The 17,234-nt window shown below is 40.9% G+C and overlaps 1 protein-coding gene across 1 annotated transcript in view; it reads left to right on the plus strand.

Annotated features, from left to right (window-relative positions):
* The window catches only part of FARSB (phenylalanyl-tRNA synthetase subunit beta), a 70,867-nt gene that overhangs the window by 31,511 nt on the left and 22,122 nt on the right, over nt 1-17,234 (plus strand). The window contains exons 15-16 of the mRNA XM_040450350.1: nt 1,417-1,534; nt 13,825-13,980. Coding sequence (XP_040306284.1) covers nt 1,417-1,534; nt 13,825-13,980 — 274 coding nt within the window. The remainder of the gene's footprint in view (nt 1-1,416; nt 1,535-13,824; nt 13,981-17,234) is intronic.

The following is a 17,234-nucleotide window of genomic DNA, read 5'->3' on the forward strand; positions in this document are numbered from 1 at the left end:
AATGGGGGGGGGAACCTAAGAAAAATTATTTACACAGGAAGCTTGTCTGTATTACAGTAAGTTAAGCTTTCTTTTAACACTGCAGTTTTGTTTCTGATTGGTTTGGGCACTTTCTCTCCATTCGCGAACGTGAGTGGTATTTAGAAAAGCACCGAGATTAAGGCTGCTCGCAGCAGTTGGTAGAGTGAGATTGATAGGAAAGCCGTTCTCTTTCCTCAACACACATTCTACTAGCAAGTCTTAGGGGCTTATTACTGTTAACGCCTGTAGGATCTCAGAGGGGCTGCTGTTTTAGTCAGGGTGGTCAGGACAGACAGGCCTTTGTGGGAGAGAACCTGTTGAGAAGAGACCTAAAGAAAGTAAGACCGCCACATGTGAATCCAGAGGAAGAACGTATGAAGTGGAGGTAGGGAGGAGGCATGGAGGCCTGAGGTGGAAGTCTGCTCACGGAGTGTGGCTGAAGCCCGGTACGCCCGGTGGGGGCAGCATGTGTTGAAGTTGGAGAGGATGCCAGGGCCAGATTTAGATACAAGGACCCCATGTAGGGCATGGTTTTATTCACAGTTGGGTGGAAACCTATTAGATTTTTGAGCAGGGGAGGTTCCTGATCTGATTTGAGCTTTAAAGGATCATTGTGGAGAACAGACCATAAGGTAGCAGGAGTGGAAGCCAAGAAACCAGCGTGAGCTCACGCAGTAGTCTGGGCAGAGGATGGCAGTGCTCGTGTCTGACTCCAGAGCCCACGTTCTTGATGATGGTTTCCTACTACTGCTCATAAAACTGGTCTGGTAACATGATGCGTCAAAAGCCCACCTGTCTCCTTGAGCTCAGAATGAGAAATTTATTTGAGACAGAAGTAGGGAAGCTGTTTTGTTTTTAAGAACTAGGATGTATGGTTGTATTTCTTTGGCTACGAAGCTGAAAACTATAGTCACAGCTTGCCCATAGCAACTGCATAATTTTTTTTAGTGCTTACGTATTTGTGTTCTTTTTTCTCGTTGTCATGGTATTTTAATTGCATTTACATTTTCCCTGGTCTTGGTTTTTAAGAATTTGATTCTGATTTAACTTATATAAATACTTGGGTTTCTTGTAATCTCCTTCAATTTCTTTATAAAATAAAGCAGGGTATGAAAAGTTATATATTTGAAGTCTTAACCAATCCTAGATATAAGCATTGTATTTATAATACTTGTTTCTCATTTTGGGATCAAGTTTTGTGACTTTTCATTTTTTAAGTTTGGAAGCCAGAATATTTTAAGTTTTTGTCTTGGGATTGAAAATTAAAAATGATTTGGATATTTAGGCATTGCATTTTCCAGAAGAGTCTTGCTGTGAAGCTGTTGAGTTCTGGCCTGGTCACCAGGTCGGTTTGGTTCTCCTTTGGTCAATGCAATTTCACGTGTTCTCCTGTAGGTGGCACGCACTACCCTTCTTCCTGGCCTCCTAAAGACCATAGCTGCGAATCGGAAGATGCCCCTTCCTCTGAAACTGTTTGAAATCTCTGACATTGTAGTAAAAGATTCTAGCAGAGGTAAGAACAAGTCCCCTTTTAGTCCTGCTGAAAGCATTTTATTATGAAAATTTCACCTGCATATTAAAAGGTAAGCAGTATGATGACCCCTGTGAATCCAGCGCCCGGCTCAGCAGTTATCAGTACATGGCCAGTCTTTCATCTGTTTGTGCTCTAGCCTGCTTCCCCATGTTCTTTTGATGTAGTTCCCAGACATCCTGTCATGTCATCAGCAAACACTTTAGTATGTATTTCTAGAAGATAATGTATCTCTAAAAGATAACAGAGGCCACTCTTGATTTTTAAAAAATAAGCCACACTCTTTTATCATTGAAGACCCAGCTCGTGTTTAAATTTTCCCATTTGTTTCATAAATTTAGTTTTCATGATTGATATGAATCCATCCAAGGAAGATATTCAAATATTTGGTTGCTCTCTTATTTCTTTAAATGGAAAGCAAATCGTAAAGAACTTAACACTTATGAAGAACCCTATTAAAACCTCAACTTGAGGGGTACCTGGGTCTCTCAGTCCATTAAGCATCTGACTTCGGCTCATGGGTTCCAGCTCCACGTGAGGCTCTGCTGACAGCTCGGAGCCTGGAGCCTGCTTCTGATTCTGTGTCTCCCTGTCTCTCTGCCCCTCCCCTCCTCATGCTCTGTCTCTTTCTCTCTCAAAAAGAAAGAAACATTAAAAAAAAAAAAAGTACTACGAACATTTCCTTATATCCTGTGATTTATGTGCATGTCATTTTAAGGTACTTGATATCTTGCCATTCTAGTTAGCAGTGGCTGTTCGCTGTCACTCTTGTACTAGTTATTATACATGTTTTACCAGGTTTTGTCTCGAGTGTCATCTGGACTTCTTAGTACAGCCAGTTGCTTGGTCCACCATTTGGAACTCAGAGATTCCTGAAGAAACCTGTATTTAGTTAGTACTTAAACCTGATTGCCAAGGATGTCAGTCTTATTCAAACTTTTGTCTTCAGACTGAGGTCTGTTTGGAGCTGCATAGGAGATCATTTCTTGGGGAGCGGTGCCATCAAATGACTGAACTGCTGGCAGTCTTTCTCTGGTTCCCTGGATTTAACTGTTCAAATCCTGTGTTCTATTCAGGAGCCTCACCCCAGACTGCAGAACTCCATGTTTTCTTTTGAATCTGTTGACACCAGCAAAGGCCTTTTCCTCAGTTTCTCTTGAAGCGGATCATATGGCTGTTGTTCTGACTGCCCAAAGTAGTTGAGAACCGTTGGCTGTAAGTCAGCTGATCTTAGGAAATGGACACTAGAGAGGCACGTCCATGCTGACGGTATGTGAACCTTTTGTAGCAAACTCTTCCGCCGAAGCTGGATTCCATCCACTTCCCAGTGTGCGGCCTTGTCTTCGGCGAACGGCATCACCTTGCATTTGGATGGTACTTTATACTTTTCAAAATCTTTTTATTTTATTATTTTTTTTATTTATTTATTTTTTTTAATTTTTTTTTTCAACGTTTATTTATTTTTGGGACAGAGAGAGACAGAGCATGAACGGGGGAGGGGCAGAGAGAGAGGGAGACACAGAATCGGAAACAGGCTCCAGGCTCTCAGCCATCAGCCCAGAGCCTGACGCGGGGCTCAAACTCACGGACCGCGAGATCGTGACCTGGCTGAAGTCGGACGCTTAACCGACTGCGCCACCCAGGCGCCCCTTCAAAATCTTTTTAAACGTACTTCTTCTCTTTTGATTGTTAATCCATCTCTTTGAGGCAGATGGGACCAAAAACACTGTCCATGCTTAATATATAGGAAAATTAAGACAGGAAAGTGTTAATTTGCCCAAGGCTGGATAAATTTTGGACTTTGAGCTAAGGCCAGAATTTGGTTTCTGTGCATATATCCTTAGAGAATAAAAGTTTATTTTAATATCAGTCTGTGTAGCATTTTCTTTGGGTGGTGTATCAGTTTTCTTTGGTGGTAGAAATCAAAACCTTTTCCGTGCCGGCTGTAAGTAGTTCTGAGGGTTCTTGTGCCTCAGATCCTCCATCGGTACAGATAACTGAGAATTTGTTATGATTTCACTGTCAGGTTTTTCTGTTAATTTTGACTCCTTTCCTTTCGTCTTAGCTCTTTGAATTGTATGTTTTGATCCTTGGTGATCCAACCTATTTACAGATGTGTATAGGATTAGGTCAGTTATACTAAGTTTCCTCAAAAGTTCTGTAATACTGTTTCAGCGGTAGGCCTCTTCCCTAATGGCAGGGGCTCCCTCAGGGCGCTTCAGGGCTGGGCACACTTGTAAGCAGGCGGCTCGGAGTCTGGAGGGTGAGGAGCAAGCTGAGGTCCCCACGATTGCCGCGAGGACATTTTCGCTGTGAGCACAGAGCGCTTGGCTGTGGTGCAGCCCTTGGTAGGGATGTCTCTGCTGTTTTTTTCTTTCATGTGTTTTTGGGAAGGCCCAGGCACAGACTCCACTCCGCAAGCGAGGACCACGCTTGGAGAGAAGGCCGCCTGTTGAGAGCGAGCGAGCTGTTGTTCAGTGCTAGCGCTGTGGGCCGTCATGTAACACATCACCCTGGCGATAACCGCAGAAACTCAGTCTGTATACTTGTCACCTCCGATTTGCATTTCTGCTACACTTTGTGTCATCAGAAAGAGTAGTTTTCATCTCTGTAGCAGACCTTTTTTTCCGGTTTTTACTTGTGATTATTCTGCTCTTCTCCCCGTGGAGCCATTTTCATCTGATAAGACATTTGCCTGTTATCTCGCACCATTCTGGTTTATGGTGTTTAACTTTTTCCGCCAGTGGGGTTTGAGGAATGAGAGGAGGGAGCCGTGCTCAGTAAGTTCACCCTCTGGAGTAGGTTTCCTCTTGAGGGAGACCTGGAATTTTTATCCTAGCAAGTCATTTTTCTGATGGATTATTCTGCGTATGTGCAGGTGGACCCCCTGCTTGTCATTTGGGGGTACGCAGAGGACTCTGTAGCAGCGGCAGCTCAGCTCCATGGATTCAAGACTGTACAGCCAGCGTTTGGGGGTTTGAGTCCTGGTTCTGCTACTTAAGAGCTGCTTAACCTCGGACAATTTATTCAGTCTCCCTGTGCCTGTTTTCTCATCTGTAGCAGTGGGGATGATGGTTGCACTTACTGGATTTTTGTAAGGATTACATGAATTTGCGTTTCGAAAAGTTGTGGCCGTGTAACAGGCACCTTTTGGTGTCTGCTCTTACTGGCGGGGTATTAGCAGTCCCTGAGGCCAGGTACCTAGCGTCCTGGTCTGTGGTGATTGTCCATGAGAATGACTTGTAAGCCTCCAGCCGTTAAAGGGTTAATGTCACCTTGCTGCCCCACTTGGGGCTCCGTTTTTGTCCTAACCTTTGATTTAATTGGGTTTTCCTCTGTTGTATTCTATCTTCTTATTTTAGGGCATGAAAAACCAAAATGTACTGGTGGGGGGGGTTTATTAAAAACAGGAATGTTGTTTTCTTTTCAGTAATTCATCAGCCACTTCTCCTCAGTGAATTGAGCACATACATTTTTACTGCCTTTCAAGCCAGTAAGCATTTTTTTTCTGTCGGAGTTAGCCGTTTCCTCCTAAATAGTCACACTGTTTTGAAGAAGAAAAATCTAGAGTATCAAAAGTGAAACGATAGAGAAGTTTTCCAGTAATATAAAAACATCCCAGATTTTCATTAGCGGGGGGGGGGGGGGGCGGACCCAAAGTTCAGAAGGGAGGGATGTATGGCAAGAGTAAACAAGACCATCTCATTCATTGCACTGGTAGAAGAGTCTTTTTTTTTTTTTTTTTTTATGTTTATTTATTTTTGAGAGAGAGAGTGTGAGCAGGCGAGGGGCAGAGAGAGAGGAAGACACAGAATCGAAGCAGGCTCCAGGCTCTGAGCTGTCGACGTGGGGCTCGAACCCACGAACTGTGAGATCATGACCTGAGCCAAAGTTGGACACTTAACTGACTGAGCCACCCAGGCGCCCCCGAAGAGTCTTTGAGTTCCTTTTCTTTGCAGGGTCTGTTTGGAATATAAGAGAAAGAGTTGCGAGTCTTGAGGGAGATGAACTGGTTTTTATTTTTTTAATGTTTATTTGTTTTTGAGAGAAAGAGAGTGTGCGTGCGAGCAGGGGAGGGGCAGAGAGCGAGAGAGACACAGAATCCGTAGCAGGCTCTAGGCTCTGAGCTGTCAGTACAGAGCCCCATGCTGGGCTTGAACCCACAAACTGCGAGATCATGACCTGAGCTGAAGTCAGACATTTCACTGACTGAGCCACCCAGGTGCCCCCCGTAAATAGGTTTTTATACATAGTGCTCCAAGGGAATGTACAAGGGACCCTGATAGCACAGAGAAGGATTGACAGTCACCACTGACTTGTTTTGTAACATTAAGTAAAACCCCGATTCCCAGCCTCATGTCAGTTTTGTATAGGCAGGTGTATCTTCCTCAATGGAAATGAAGAAGAAATCTGTGCTGGATTATTATATGCCTCCCACCAATTTTATTTGCCCGCCTGTACTCTCGTGCATATTGTACTCTTACATTTCTGTAAGAGCAAATGAAAGGCTACCAGCACCTGTTTTCATTCTTGACCTCATTGGACACTTTCTTCTGCTCGTGTGGACTCACTGACTGACTGTGTTGTGAGTCAGTGTTGTGAGACTATCAGGCTAGCTTCCTGTTGAGCAGCTAAGTCAGACACACTTCTCAAATATTAAGACTTCGGTGTGGAGTCCAACATATCCTGGTTCTTTAAGGCTGAGCCAGCCACTGCATTTACTGAGCTGTAGGATCCAAAGTTGCTGCACCATTGTTAAAAATTAGTCATGACTCAAGCAACTAAGCGGATTTATCCCTTTTGGGCAGAATGGCATGTGTCTTTGGAATGAAGTTAAATGCAGACTCTGGTGTGGGGTGAATTTTCAGCTGTATTACAGAAGTCGGTAGAAGCAACCCTGAAGCTATCAAATCAGGCTGTTGTGAGTTACGGATTTTAGTTGTTCATAGTTCCTTCTATATAAACTAAACTATTAACAAAGTAGTAAATTTATTTATTTTTTTAATTTTTTTATTTTTTTAGAGTGAGAGAGAGAGCAGGCACGGGAGAGGGGCAGTGAGAGAGCAAGAATCTCTAGCAGGCCCCACTCTGAGCACAGAGCCTGATGTGGAGCTTGATCCCACAACCCTGGCATCATGACCTGAGCTGAAATCGAAAGTTGGATGCTCAACCGACAGCCACCCAGCCGTCCCAAGAGTAAATTACTTTAGAGGAGCCCAGGACCTACTTATGAATTAACTTGGGCTAATCTTTATGCCCAGAAAAGCAATTGGATTTTGCAAAGCCCAACATTCTGGCTTTTTATTAAAAGCAGATTGAGTTCTGCCATCACAGTTTATTTCATGATGGTCACTGAAGCTGCCAAAATGCCTAGAAGCTCACTGAAGTGGCGGTAGAGAACACATCGCTGGGTTGAGTCTGAGTTTAAAAGAAACCATGCCTCGGCAAGATGGCTTGGCTTGGCTTCGTAAAGGGTATAAGGTGCCTTAGGTTTAGCATGATTCAGTCATATCTATGGAGAATCCTGATGATCACGTCGCCACGCACTTGAGTTTGAGCTACTGCACTTGAAGACTTTGGGGTTTTAATATTATGGTAGATGGAGCAGGTTTACAGGCCCTTGAACACTGGGAGGGCTCCGGTGACCTCGCTTGCCCGAGCAAGCATGCTCGCTCAAAGCCTTCATTCACTTCTTGCTCAGACCATTCCTACTTTCTCCAGAGCATCGTTACAGTCCTGGTACGAGCTGTGTTTTCTCTGCCCCTGCCCACCCCCTCCCCCGAATGTTCAAGTGGTGTCTAAAATTTTGCACTCTTCTGGTAGTTTTTCTAAATCAGAATGATCTTCTGACCCTGACTTGTTTAGATGTGGAAATCCAGAATCTCTTTTAGCGTTAATCACACTATATGAGATTCTTGTTCTTTTTTCCTCCTTGGGCCACCAAGGCTGTGTAGAACATAACTAATTCACTGTTCCATGATTTGGTTTGTTCTTTCCAGCTTCCTCTGTACCATTCGTGGATCTGTCTATATTGTAACCTACTGAATACGGCGGCCAGATATTTATAGTTTTTTTCTATAACTCTTTGCTTGATAAAGAGCTCAATAAAGGCGTTTTCATTATGAGCTTGTGAAATACTTGAGCTCTGAGAAATTGTTCATTAATTCTGCAGCCATCAAATAATGGAAGATTATCTAGCATCCACATGTGGAATGTGGTTTTCTGAAGAAAGCTTATGTCATCAGTCTGGATTAATTTAATTTTACTACTTCATGTTTTTGGCATGTAGAATTTCCAATTAATAATTCAAAAAATATGGGTGTAAGGAACATTGACATTGACAGTATTTGAAGTAGCATCATTCTCCTATATGATGGCATCTTAACTGTAAATAACATCATTTTTAATATGGAAAGTTATTTTAGTGTGTTTGGTTCCACATAGTTAAAATCTGCAAATGTGAGTATAATGTGCTCTGTCATGCATTGCATATTGTATTTTTTTAATAGATAAAAATCTATTCCAGGTTTATGTTAACTAAAAGGCAACCCACAGTTATAACTTTTTCCTGCATGCATTGAGAAGGTCATAGATTTTTTTTTCCTCCTCACATTTATGTTTTGGCTTTCAGCATTATCTAAAAAAAGAAAAAAAAATCCATACTTTGGTGTGTTAATATAGAAGTTTTAAGGAAAATTGCTGTTAAGGTTTCTGTTTGGGTTTTTGTTTTTTTTTTTTTTTTGAGAGAGAGAGAGAGAGAGAGAGAGAGAGGCAGAGTACAAGCAGAGAGAGAGAGGGAGACATAGAATCCACGGAAGGCTCCAGGCTCCAAGCTGTCAGCCCAGAGCCCGACATGGGGCTAGAACTAGTGAACCACAAAATCATGACCTGAGCCGAAGTCATATGCTCAACCAACTGAGCCACCCAGGCGCCCCTTAAGGTTTCTGTTTTTAAAATTTGTAGTATCTTTAAGAACTTTCACAAATACATATTAAGAGCAATTTTATTTTTCATATTTAATAAAAAACAAAACACATATCCAACTTCTTCCTAATCCTACTCTTACAGTTTTATGTGTGTCTGTGTGTATACGGTGTTACAATGTATACACACACACACACACACACACACTCTTATTGTATATTTCCTGTGCATATGCAACCATGTGTTTTACATTTCTCTGTAGAGCCATAGATACATATAAATACTTTCTAGTGTTTAAAAAATTGAATTATGTTTTTCCTATCATGTACTTTTGCCTATGAACACATTCTGTCCATTGCATTCTTTTTAATGTCTATATGATATTCCATTGTGTGGCTGTATTATAGTTTGTTCAGACTTAAGGTGAATATTTAGATTGCTACCAGGTTTTTGCTAACATGTCTGTTGTAATGAGTATCCTTGTACCCTTATACAAATATGTATTTGTACAAATAGAATTAGTCCATAGGTATGCACCTTAAATTTTTACTGTCTTAAATTGTCTTCCAAAAAGGATTTTTTTGGGGCGCCTGGGTGGCTCGGTCGGTTAAATGTCCGACTTCAGCTCAGGTCATGATCTCACGGTCCATGATTTCGAGCCCCGCGTCGGGCTCTGTGCTGACTGCTCAGAGCCTGGGGCCTGTTTCAGATTCTGTGTCTCCCTCTCTCTCTGCCCCTCCCCTGTTCATGCTCTGTCTCTCTGTGTCTCAAAAATAAATAAACGTTTAAAAAAAAAAAAAAAGATTTTTTTTATAAACTTGCAGCCCTAACACCAGTGTGTAAGTGTTCCTGTTTTCTTATGTTAGGTAGGTATTAAGGTGTAGGTCTTCACATAATTCTTGTAGCTCTTGTGAATCATTTAATATTACATTGACATGCTTCAGGAGATATGCAAAATTTGCCACATTAACTACAGTCTCTTGGGTACCAGTATTAAAGAAATGTATTGGGTGGAATGGTAAAAACAAAGGTGCTTCATTTTGTTTTCTGCCTTGACCAGACTGTTAATCTCAGTGCTCAGTGTCGACCTCTGGTTTTTCAGTAGGCTTTCTCCTAGCATCTGTATTTGGGCCCTTACGTGAGTCTGAGAATAGAGACGGAATTGTTCCCTTGAAGACTCTGCCCTTTTACAGTCTGTCCATATATAATAACCTAACACCCGTAATTTGCTTCTTATTTTTCGTACCGTGGTGAGAGACGGTCTACACTGAGCAGGAGCCTGTTTGAATAATTTGAGTTGTAGCTAATAGTTCTTTACTGGGGGACATCATGTACCACTTTTTTTCCTCCCCTTTTAAAAAATCATTTGGCATGTTCTTTCAGCTTCTAGAATTGTAGCCAGCCATTCCCTCTTTCGGGTGGTTTAGATCAGCCTCTCCAGGCAGTACTTTGAAGTCTGCAAAATGCATTGGTAATTTAGGCTGACATACTTGGCAGGCCCATTGAAGAAGCAGAATTGTTTGATGGCCTAACACAAGAGGTCTGTTAATGGAGTTATGAAGAACTGAGGCACTTCCAACAAACGCTTGTTTTGGCATGAAATTTAAATAGTTCTTATTTTGCGGCATGTAGTCAGGGAACTTCCTGTGATGTAAGAGGGTCCCTCGGTGCAAAATACTAGGAGACGGAATTTTACTCTACCTGGCGGTTTCTCCAGGGAGGAATGGGTGGAACTGAATATGTGGTCATTTCCTCCTTTAATTCAATTTGGCTACAGTAGAGGGAATATCTTAGCAAGATGTGAGGAAGCAAGTCCAGAGGGAGTGGTAGCACTGGGGAGATGTGGAGGAAAAGGCCAGTCAGTGGCGGGAGTTGGAGGGACCATCTAAATAGTTTAATTTTTACAGTGGCTTTAGTATAAGGCCCTAGAAATCTGTGGCTTTTCTTAAAAATATTGCAAAATTGAATCTAAAAATACATAGCTTATTTGTGTGTGTATGTGTACGTGTGTTATGCAAACATCTTGAAACCTTTCTTGAATAGAATATAATTTTAAGGCATGTAATTTTTACTGTAAGCTCATCCTTCTGATCATCAAAATCACGCGACCTGCTTTTTCTTAATTCGAAGTCTTTAAAGCAGATGTTGCTCCTCTTATCAGAAAAGTTAAGTTTTACATGGTTTGGAGATCAGGAAAGAGGTATTCCAAGGCACCGAGGTTACCAAAACAAAGCTTCAGGTTATGTTGCTAAGCTCTCTGAACACTGGCATTACTGTTGGGCTCTTCTCTCCCAGCAAAAGTGGAACAACAAAGTAGTTGGAATACATGTCTGTGGGTTAAAGTGGAAGCACGTGACACTAAGAAATGGGTACCACATGGCAGAGATACCCAGGAGCAAGTCAGTAATATGAAAGGGATAATTTAGTTCTGTTTCATTGCATTGTTTTCCCTTCAGGGAGTATGCGGGTGTATGTGTGCGTGTGTGTGTTCTGACAGAGAAATCAAGCCCCTCATTTTAGTTTATGCATGTGGTTGGTTTAGTGAGGTTTTATGCCTGCCTGGTCTTAATACTAGTTTTTATTCTTACACCTTCAATTATAGCTTTTAGATACCAAATTCCTTTATTCTCACAAATAGAAATGATAGAGAATGACAACAGTGAAGAACTCCTTTCCTCCAGCAGCTGGCTCCTGTGCGGACTTAGAATGTGGCCCACTGTCTGGGCCTGGCCCCGTTTAACTGTTCTGTGTGTGTGTGTGTGTGTGTGTGTGTGTGTGTGTGTGTCCCCTTTCTGGGCTTTATTCATTTATTCAGAAATTAATTGTTGAGGGTTTAGTCTGTGCAGGCCCTGTGCTGGCTTTGACCTTCTCCCTCCAGGGATACATAGACTAGAGTGCCTTGAACCTAGTGGGCACTAAGAAGTGTTACATGGCAAGAATGGTCATTTCTTCACTGTATTTAGTCAGAAGTGTCACTTCGAATACGCTTTCTTTCCATGAGTTACAATATTGTTGATGGCTTGAAACTTCAGTTGAAGGACTTCTGACAAATAACACATGAGAATACTAAAACGTGTCCTCTTAAAACCATTTTAAGAACATACATCTTTGACGGTATTAAGCTTGTATGTTATTTGTTTTCATCTAAGTGCTTCAGAGATTAAGAAATCTCTAAATCCTTTAGAGACTTCAACATTTGCAGTGTTTACTAGAAAGAGCCTGTGTTTTAAAAAAAAATTTTAACGTTTATTATTGAGAGACAGAGAGCATGAGCAGGGGAGGGGCAGAGAGAGGAGGAGACACAGAATCCGGAGCAGGCTCCAATCTCTGAGCTGTCAGCACAGAGCCCTGTGTGGGGCTGAACTCAAAAACTGCGAGATCATGACCTGAACTGAAGTCGGATGCTTAATCGACTGAGCCACCCATGCACCCTGAAAGAGGCTGTGTTTTAGAGCCAGACCATCCCAGTCATATCCTGGGTTTATAGCTTATTAGCTATGTAATTAATTACAGTTAGCTCCAGCCAGTTTGCTTGACATTTTGGTTAAAATCTGTCTGAGCCTTTGTTTTTCCATCTGACTTTTCCTGTCCCCTTTTATAGTGGTAATAAACCCCCCTGTACATGACTGTCTTGAAAATTAAGATTATAGAAGAATGATAGGTACTAATAAGTACCTGGCACATAGTAACCAGTTGTGAGTTTTCCTTTTCACCCCATTTATGTGCTCACTTTTATATTACTTTAGTCGTATAGTGTCTTAAAATACCCAGGTTTTATTTGGATATCTGGAAGGTAGAAGACATTTTGTATTTTGTCAGTCGTGGCTATGGGAATAAATCTGTGGAAGAACTTTGGCTCACTCCATGAGAATATAAAGTAGATTATTTTTCGGTTTCCCCCTGGTAGACATTGTTTTATTTTTTCTCTGTCCCTAATTTGAATAGCAAAATGAAGTCAGCATTCGATGTTTGTGTTAGAGCAGCAGTCTCCTTCAGAATTAAAGGGCCACAAGTGAATATGTATCTGTTCAAGTTAAATGCTCACTGTTGAATTTGAGTTTACCTCTATATGCCATGCACTTTTTTTAAAAAGGAGTTTTAATAAAGTTTCATATCTTTGTAACCATGACTACAAGACACAAAACAGCTCTGTTGCCACTAGAACCCCCCACATTGTGCCGTTGGAGTTACATTTTCCCCCACATCTAAGCCCAGGCAATCACTGTCTGTTCTCAGTTGCTATAGTTTTGCCTTTTCCAGAATGTTCTATAAGTGGCCTTGTATGTAGACCTTTGAGACTGGCTTCTTTCATTCAGTAGAATGCCCTTGAGATTCATGTAGGTGGTCACATCTATTAATGGTTTGTTCCTTTTCATTGCTGAGTAGTATTCCACTATATGGATGAACCATACTTTGTTTATCCACTCACTGTCAGGGTTTATTTGGGTTGCTGCACATCTTTCTTAAAATATTTTGGAAATGCTGATTTTCAAAGTAGAATAATATGTATAATCAAGGAACAGTTGGAAAATAGCTGAAATTTGGAAAACATGATCTCTGCCCAGATAGAATCTCTGTTGGCATTTAGGTATATTTCTCTTCATTCTGTTTCCTGTATGGAGAGTTTTTTGGCTTACATTTACATCAGTGTTGTTCTTGTCTTCCTATATTGCTTTTTTTCATGTTTTAATTGTGAAGAATATATGTAACATATGATTTGAAAAGATTATAAACCATCCAAACTAAGAAATAGAATATTTATTGCCAGTATCTCAAGCGTCCTGTAAGGCTCTTCCCCATCTTATCATTTCTCTTTACTTAAAACAACCACTGTCCTAACTTTTGTGATAGTTACTCCCTTCTTCGCTTCAGTTTTCCACTTGATCTTAGCCAAAAGGCTGAGAAGCAATCGCTTCATAGTTTTCCAACCAATGTATATGCTTTCTTAAACACTTTTTTAAATTTATTTATTTATTTTGAGAGAGAGCGAGAGCATAAGTGGAGGAGGGGCAGAGAGAGAGAGAGAGGGAGAGAGTGAGAACCCCAAGCAGGCTCTGCACTGAAAGTGTAGAGCCTGATGTGGAGCTTGAACTCACAAACCGTGAGATCATGACCTGAGCGAAATCAAGAGTCGGACGCTCAACTGACTGAGCCACCCAGGTGTCCTTGTATATGCTTTAAACAATATAATTTTGACTCTTTGAACTTACGGTCTCCCCACCCCACCCCCCAATTTACTCTAAGTATTTGCTTTAGCTCTAAGTTTCATAAAGATGCTTTTTAGCCCCATAGGAGTTTCTTAAGTTATGGTCACCATGGCCTTGTGTCTAATTCTTTTATTTTTTCAGATGTAGGTGCAAGAAACTACAGACACCTCTGTGCTGTTTATTACAACAAGAATCCTGGATTTGAGATCATCCATGGGCTACTTGACAGAATTATGCAGCTCCTGAATGTGCCTCCTGGTGAGAAGAAGGGGGGATATGTGATCAAGGCATCAGAAGGTAAGACTCATCAGCTGAATCCAGAGTTAGCGATAATGTAATGAAGAGTCCAGGTCCTGTGTTTTGATAGTTTTTTTCAATTTGATTGGGGTGGGGAGGTGGGAAATAGAGGTTCAATTTTCAATTAATTGTTAGTATTTTCTAGAAAACATTTCCTCTTCCCTCCAGCATCTTAGGAAAACACCTGCAGAGCTCTTTTAGTAAAGTGCTTTTGTTCCAGGTGAGTGTGATAGCCCCTAGTTACTGACACGGTCAAGCCACCAGCACCGTGGTGGCACTTCTGAACTCAGAAGTCCAAACTGGAAGCTGAGAGGACCTAAACTGAGGATTCACATTCAAATCCGCCTGTCTGAAGCCTTGAAGGCAAAAGAAAAACCTGGAAAGTTATCCTGAGAGGCTTCACGTTAATCAAGTCGTGAGGTTGACTGAGGAAGAACACGAATCCTCCTGTATGAAAGCCCGTGCAGCGACATCTGTTGGAGGGTTTAAGTTAGGCTAACAGGACGGAGCACGTATCCCGGTGTGCTGGCTTCTCACTGTGCTGGGGATGCTGAAGTTTTTACATTTCGTTTCCCTGTAGTTGGAACCTGAGTTTATTTTGTTAGACTAGAGATCCAGAAACAACTTGAAAGGAAATATTTTATACCACTCCTTCCTACTGCCTGCCTGACAGTTTTTTTTAACTGTTAGGCATCTTAAATGTCTAACAGAACATTCATTTTTTTTTAAAGTGTTACTTAGCAGTTACTAGTGATATGAGGTCTTTTGGAGGGCATATTTTTGTTTTTCTTAGATTTATTTTTCGTAGTCCTCATAGATTGTTTTTTTGTGGGTGGTTTGTCTTAATTTTTTTTTTAACTTGAAGATTTCTTTGAAAATGCAATAACCCTGAAACATGTGGGCCTTTTTAGGTTGATCTGTGAAGTTTTTTTTCTTCTTTGGTTTTCTTTTTTTTTTTTTTTCACACAAAATTTAGAGATTAAATATGGCAGGGAGTTACTGTTTTCTGCCACATTTCTCATTAGAAATTACCCAGGAAGTCATGTGTTATCCCTCTAGAAGTGTGGAGTGTTAGAACTGGATCTTGGAGTTCAGCAAATCCAATTCCCTTGTTTCTCAAGTGAAGGAACCAGACGTAGACAAGTTGAATGAGCTGGGCTGCACGTCACGTGCAGAACCCAGGGCTCCTGCCGCCCAGTGTTCCTTCCACAGGCCCAAGTTGCCCACCTTCTCAGTGTCTTTACTCATGCATTCACCAGTTTGCTCTTCTAGAGTTCTTTAAGATAGGGTCAACCAAGTTAATAGCAACCTGAAAGCTGGTATCTTCTTTACCTTCTAAAGACTCAGAAACTTCCTTTCAAAAATAAATTAACTGGATGGATAAAAATCCGTTCTCTGAAACAGATTATGCTATGTATATCAGGCCTAATGTTCTTTTCTTGTAAGATGGCAAAGAACTGAAATGGTGAATTGGAACATAATCTGTTATGGATGGGACACTTTTATATTAATGATATTTCTATAAACCATAAACCGACATTTTAATATGATGCTTCTCTGGTCTCAGTAATCTCCTTAGACATTTATTTTTCGAAGGAATCTGAGTTCCCAGTCATGAGGCAGGTTTCAAGATGACAAGGGTAAGTAGGACAGGCCCCACTATCCTGGAACCTGTAGGGGGAAGAGCATTACATTCCAGCTCTCACACCAGGCCACTACATCCGACGGGAGCCTTGAGGTTTCCACAGGGGGAAACTGTGCACCTGAGGGCATCCAACAAAGCATTACTGAGCTTCTGGGAAGTTGGATGAGCCTGTGAAGGAAGGAATAGGAAAGCAAGATGAGCCACATGAGCCAAGACAAAATACGATGGGAGACATGGCCTAGTGCAGTTTGGTTTGACTATAGGGTGAGGAAGAAGCTTAGGACTATATTTGAGAGTCCTGAATGCTAGAATAATGCTAGGGATTTTAGCTAATCAGGAGAAAAAATACTGAAGTGTCTTCTCTCTCTCTCTCTCTGTCTCTCTGTCTCTCTGTCTCTCTCTCTCTCTCTTTTCAAGTAAGTGATATGATTTAGACCTGTACTTGAGAGGGATTAATCTGGCAGCAGCATGGAGATTGGGTGGCATAGAGTAAGGGGTAGAGAATGGTTGGAAGGTCGTATAGTGTGGATTCCATATCACAGTATACACTATACGACAGTAGTGAGGGTGTTGACTTAAAACTTGAACTTCAGTGTTGGCCATAGCCATTCGAAGAAGACTGATTTAAGACACTTCTGAAAGGGAGGAGCTACAGCATTTAGCATTTGGAAAATATCATGGTATGTGTTGCTTGGAACCATTTATAGAAAAAGCGAATCTGTGTTGATCTTTTTAAAAGTCAGATTTTTATAATTCTAAACTTAGGATAGTATTTAAATCCTTTTGTTATTTTTGGTGCTAAAATATGTAATACTTAGTACTTAATCTCCGTAATGCAAAGATGTCTGTTGTGTTTTGTTTTTAATTAGAAAATGCCTTCATAAGCTGTACCTTCTGATGTGGTTGTAGGTCTTGACATTCACTTTTTTAGACCAAGTTGTTACTATGGTTTTGATTTAGGATGAGGACAAAGTCAATATTCTGTTTCCTTTTAAATTTATTTAGGCTTTCATAGTAGAATATTGTAATGTCTTAAAGTTTTGACGTCTATGAAATGTCCTAGATTTATAAATTTGAAAAGCTTTGGTACAACTTCTTTATACATATGGGTGGCCTGGACCAGTGCATGTTTCATTATATCTAAACTGGCTATTTGGGGGGTACAGAAAAACAAAGTAGGGTATTTACTTCTCCTGCCCCTATCACCAGCATTGGCCACATCTTTTTTTCTGAGTGCTTTCTGTAAGAGCCATCAAACCAAAGAGAATTACTGTCATTATAAATAATAGTTTCTCATTTCTCATAGGCATTTCTAAGTCTATTTTGATTAATGACGTTTTTTTTTATGGTTAAAGAAATCGACACTTAAAGTTAACTGGTTTGTCAAAAAAAGTCCGGAGCAAAGCTGGTATTCATCTAAAACTTCACATGTATATTGTATATGTATCATATAGATATACGTATATATCTTCTAAGTAGCTATGTAAACACTGGAATTTGGTAGTGGGAGTGTGTTTAGCTACATCATTGTTACCAATTTATTGTTAGTTTGCATATAACTTTTTCTGGAAGGAAAAGGTCTTCAGAGTGTCAAAGAATAGAAACAGAT

This window comes from Herpailurus yagouaroundi, unplaced genomic scaffold, assembly GCF_014898765.1.
Source record: "Herpailurus yagouaroundi ecotype Mexico unplaced genomic scaffold, PumYag 202, whole genome shotgun sequence".
Taxonomy (NCBI): Eukaryota; Metazoa; Chordata; class Mammalia; order Carnivora; family Felidae; genus Herpailurus; species Herpailurus yagouaroundi.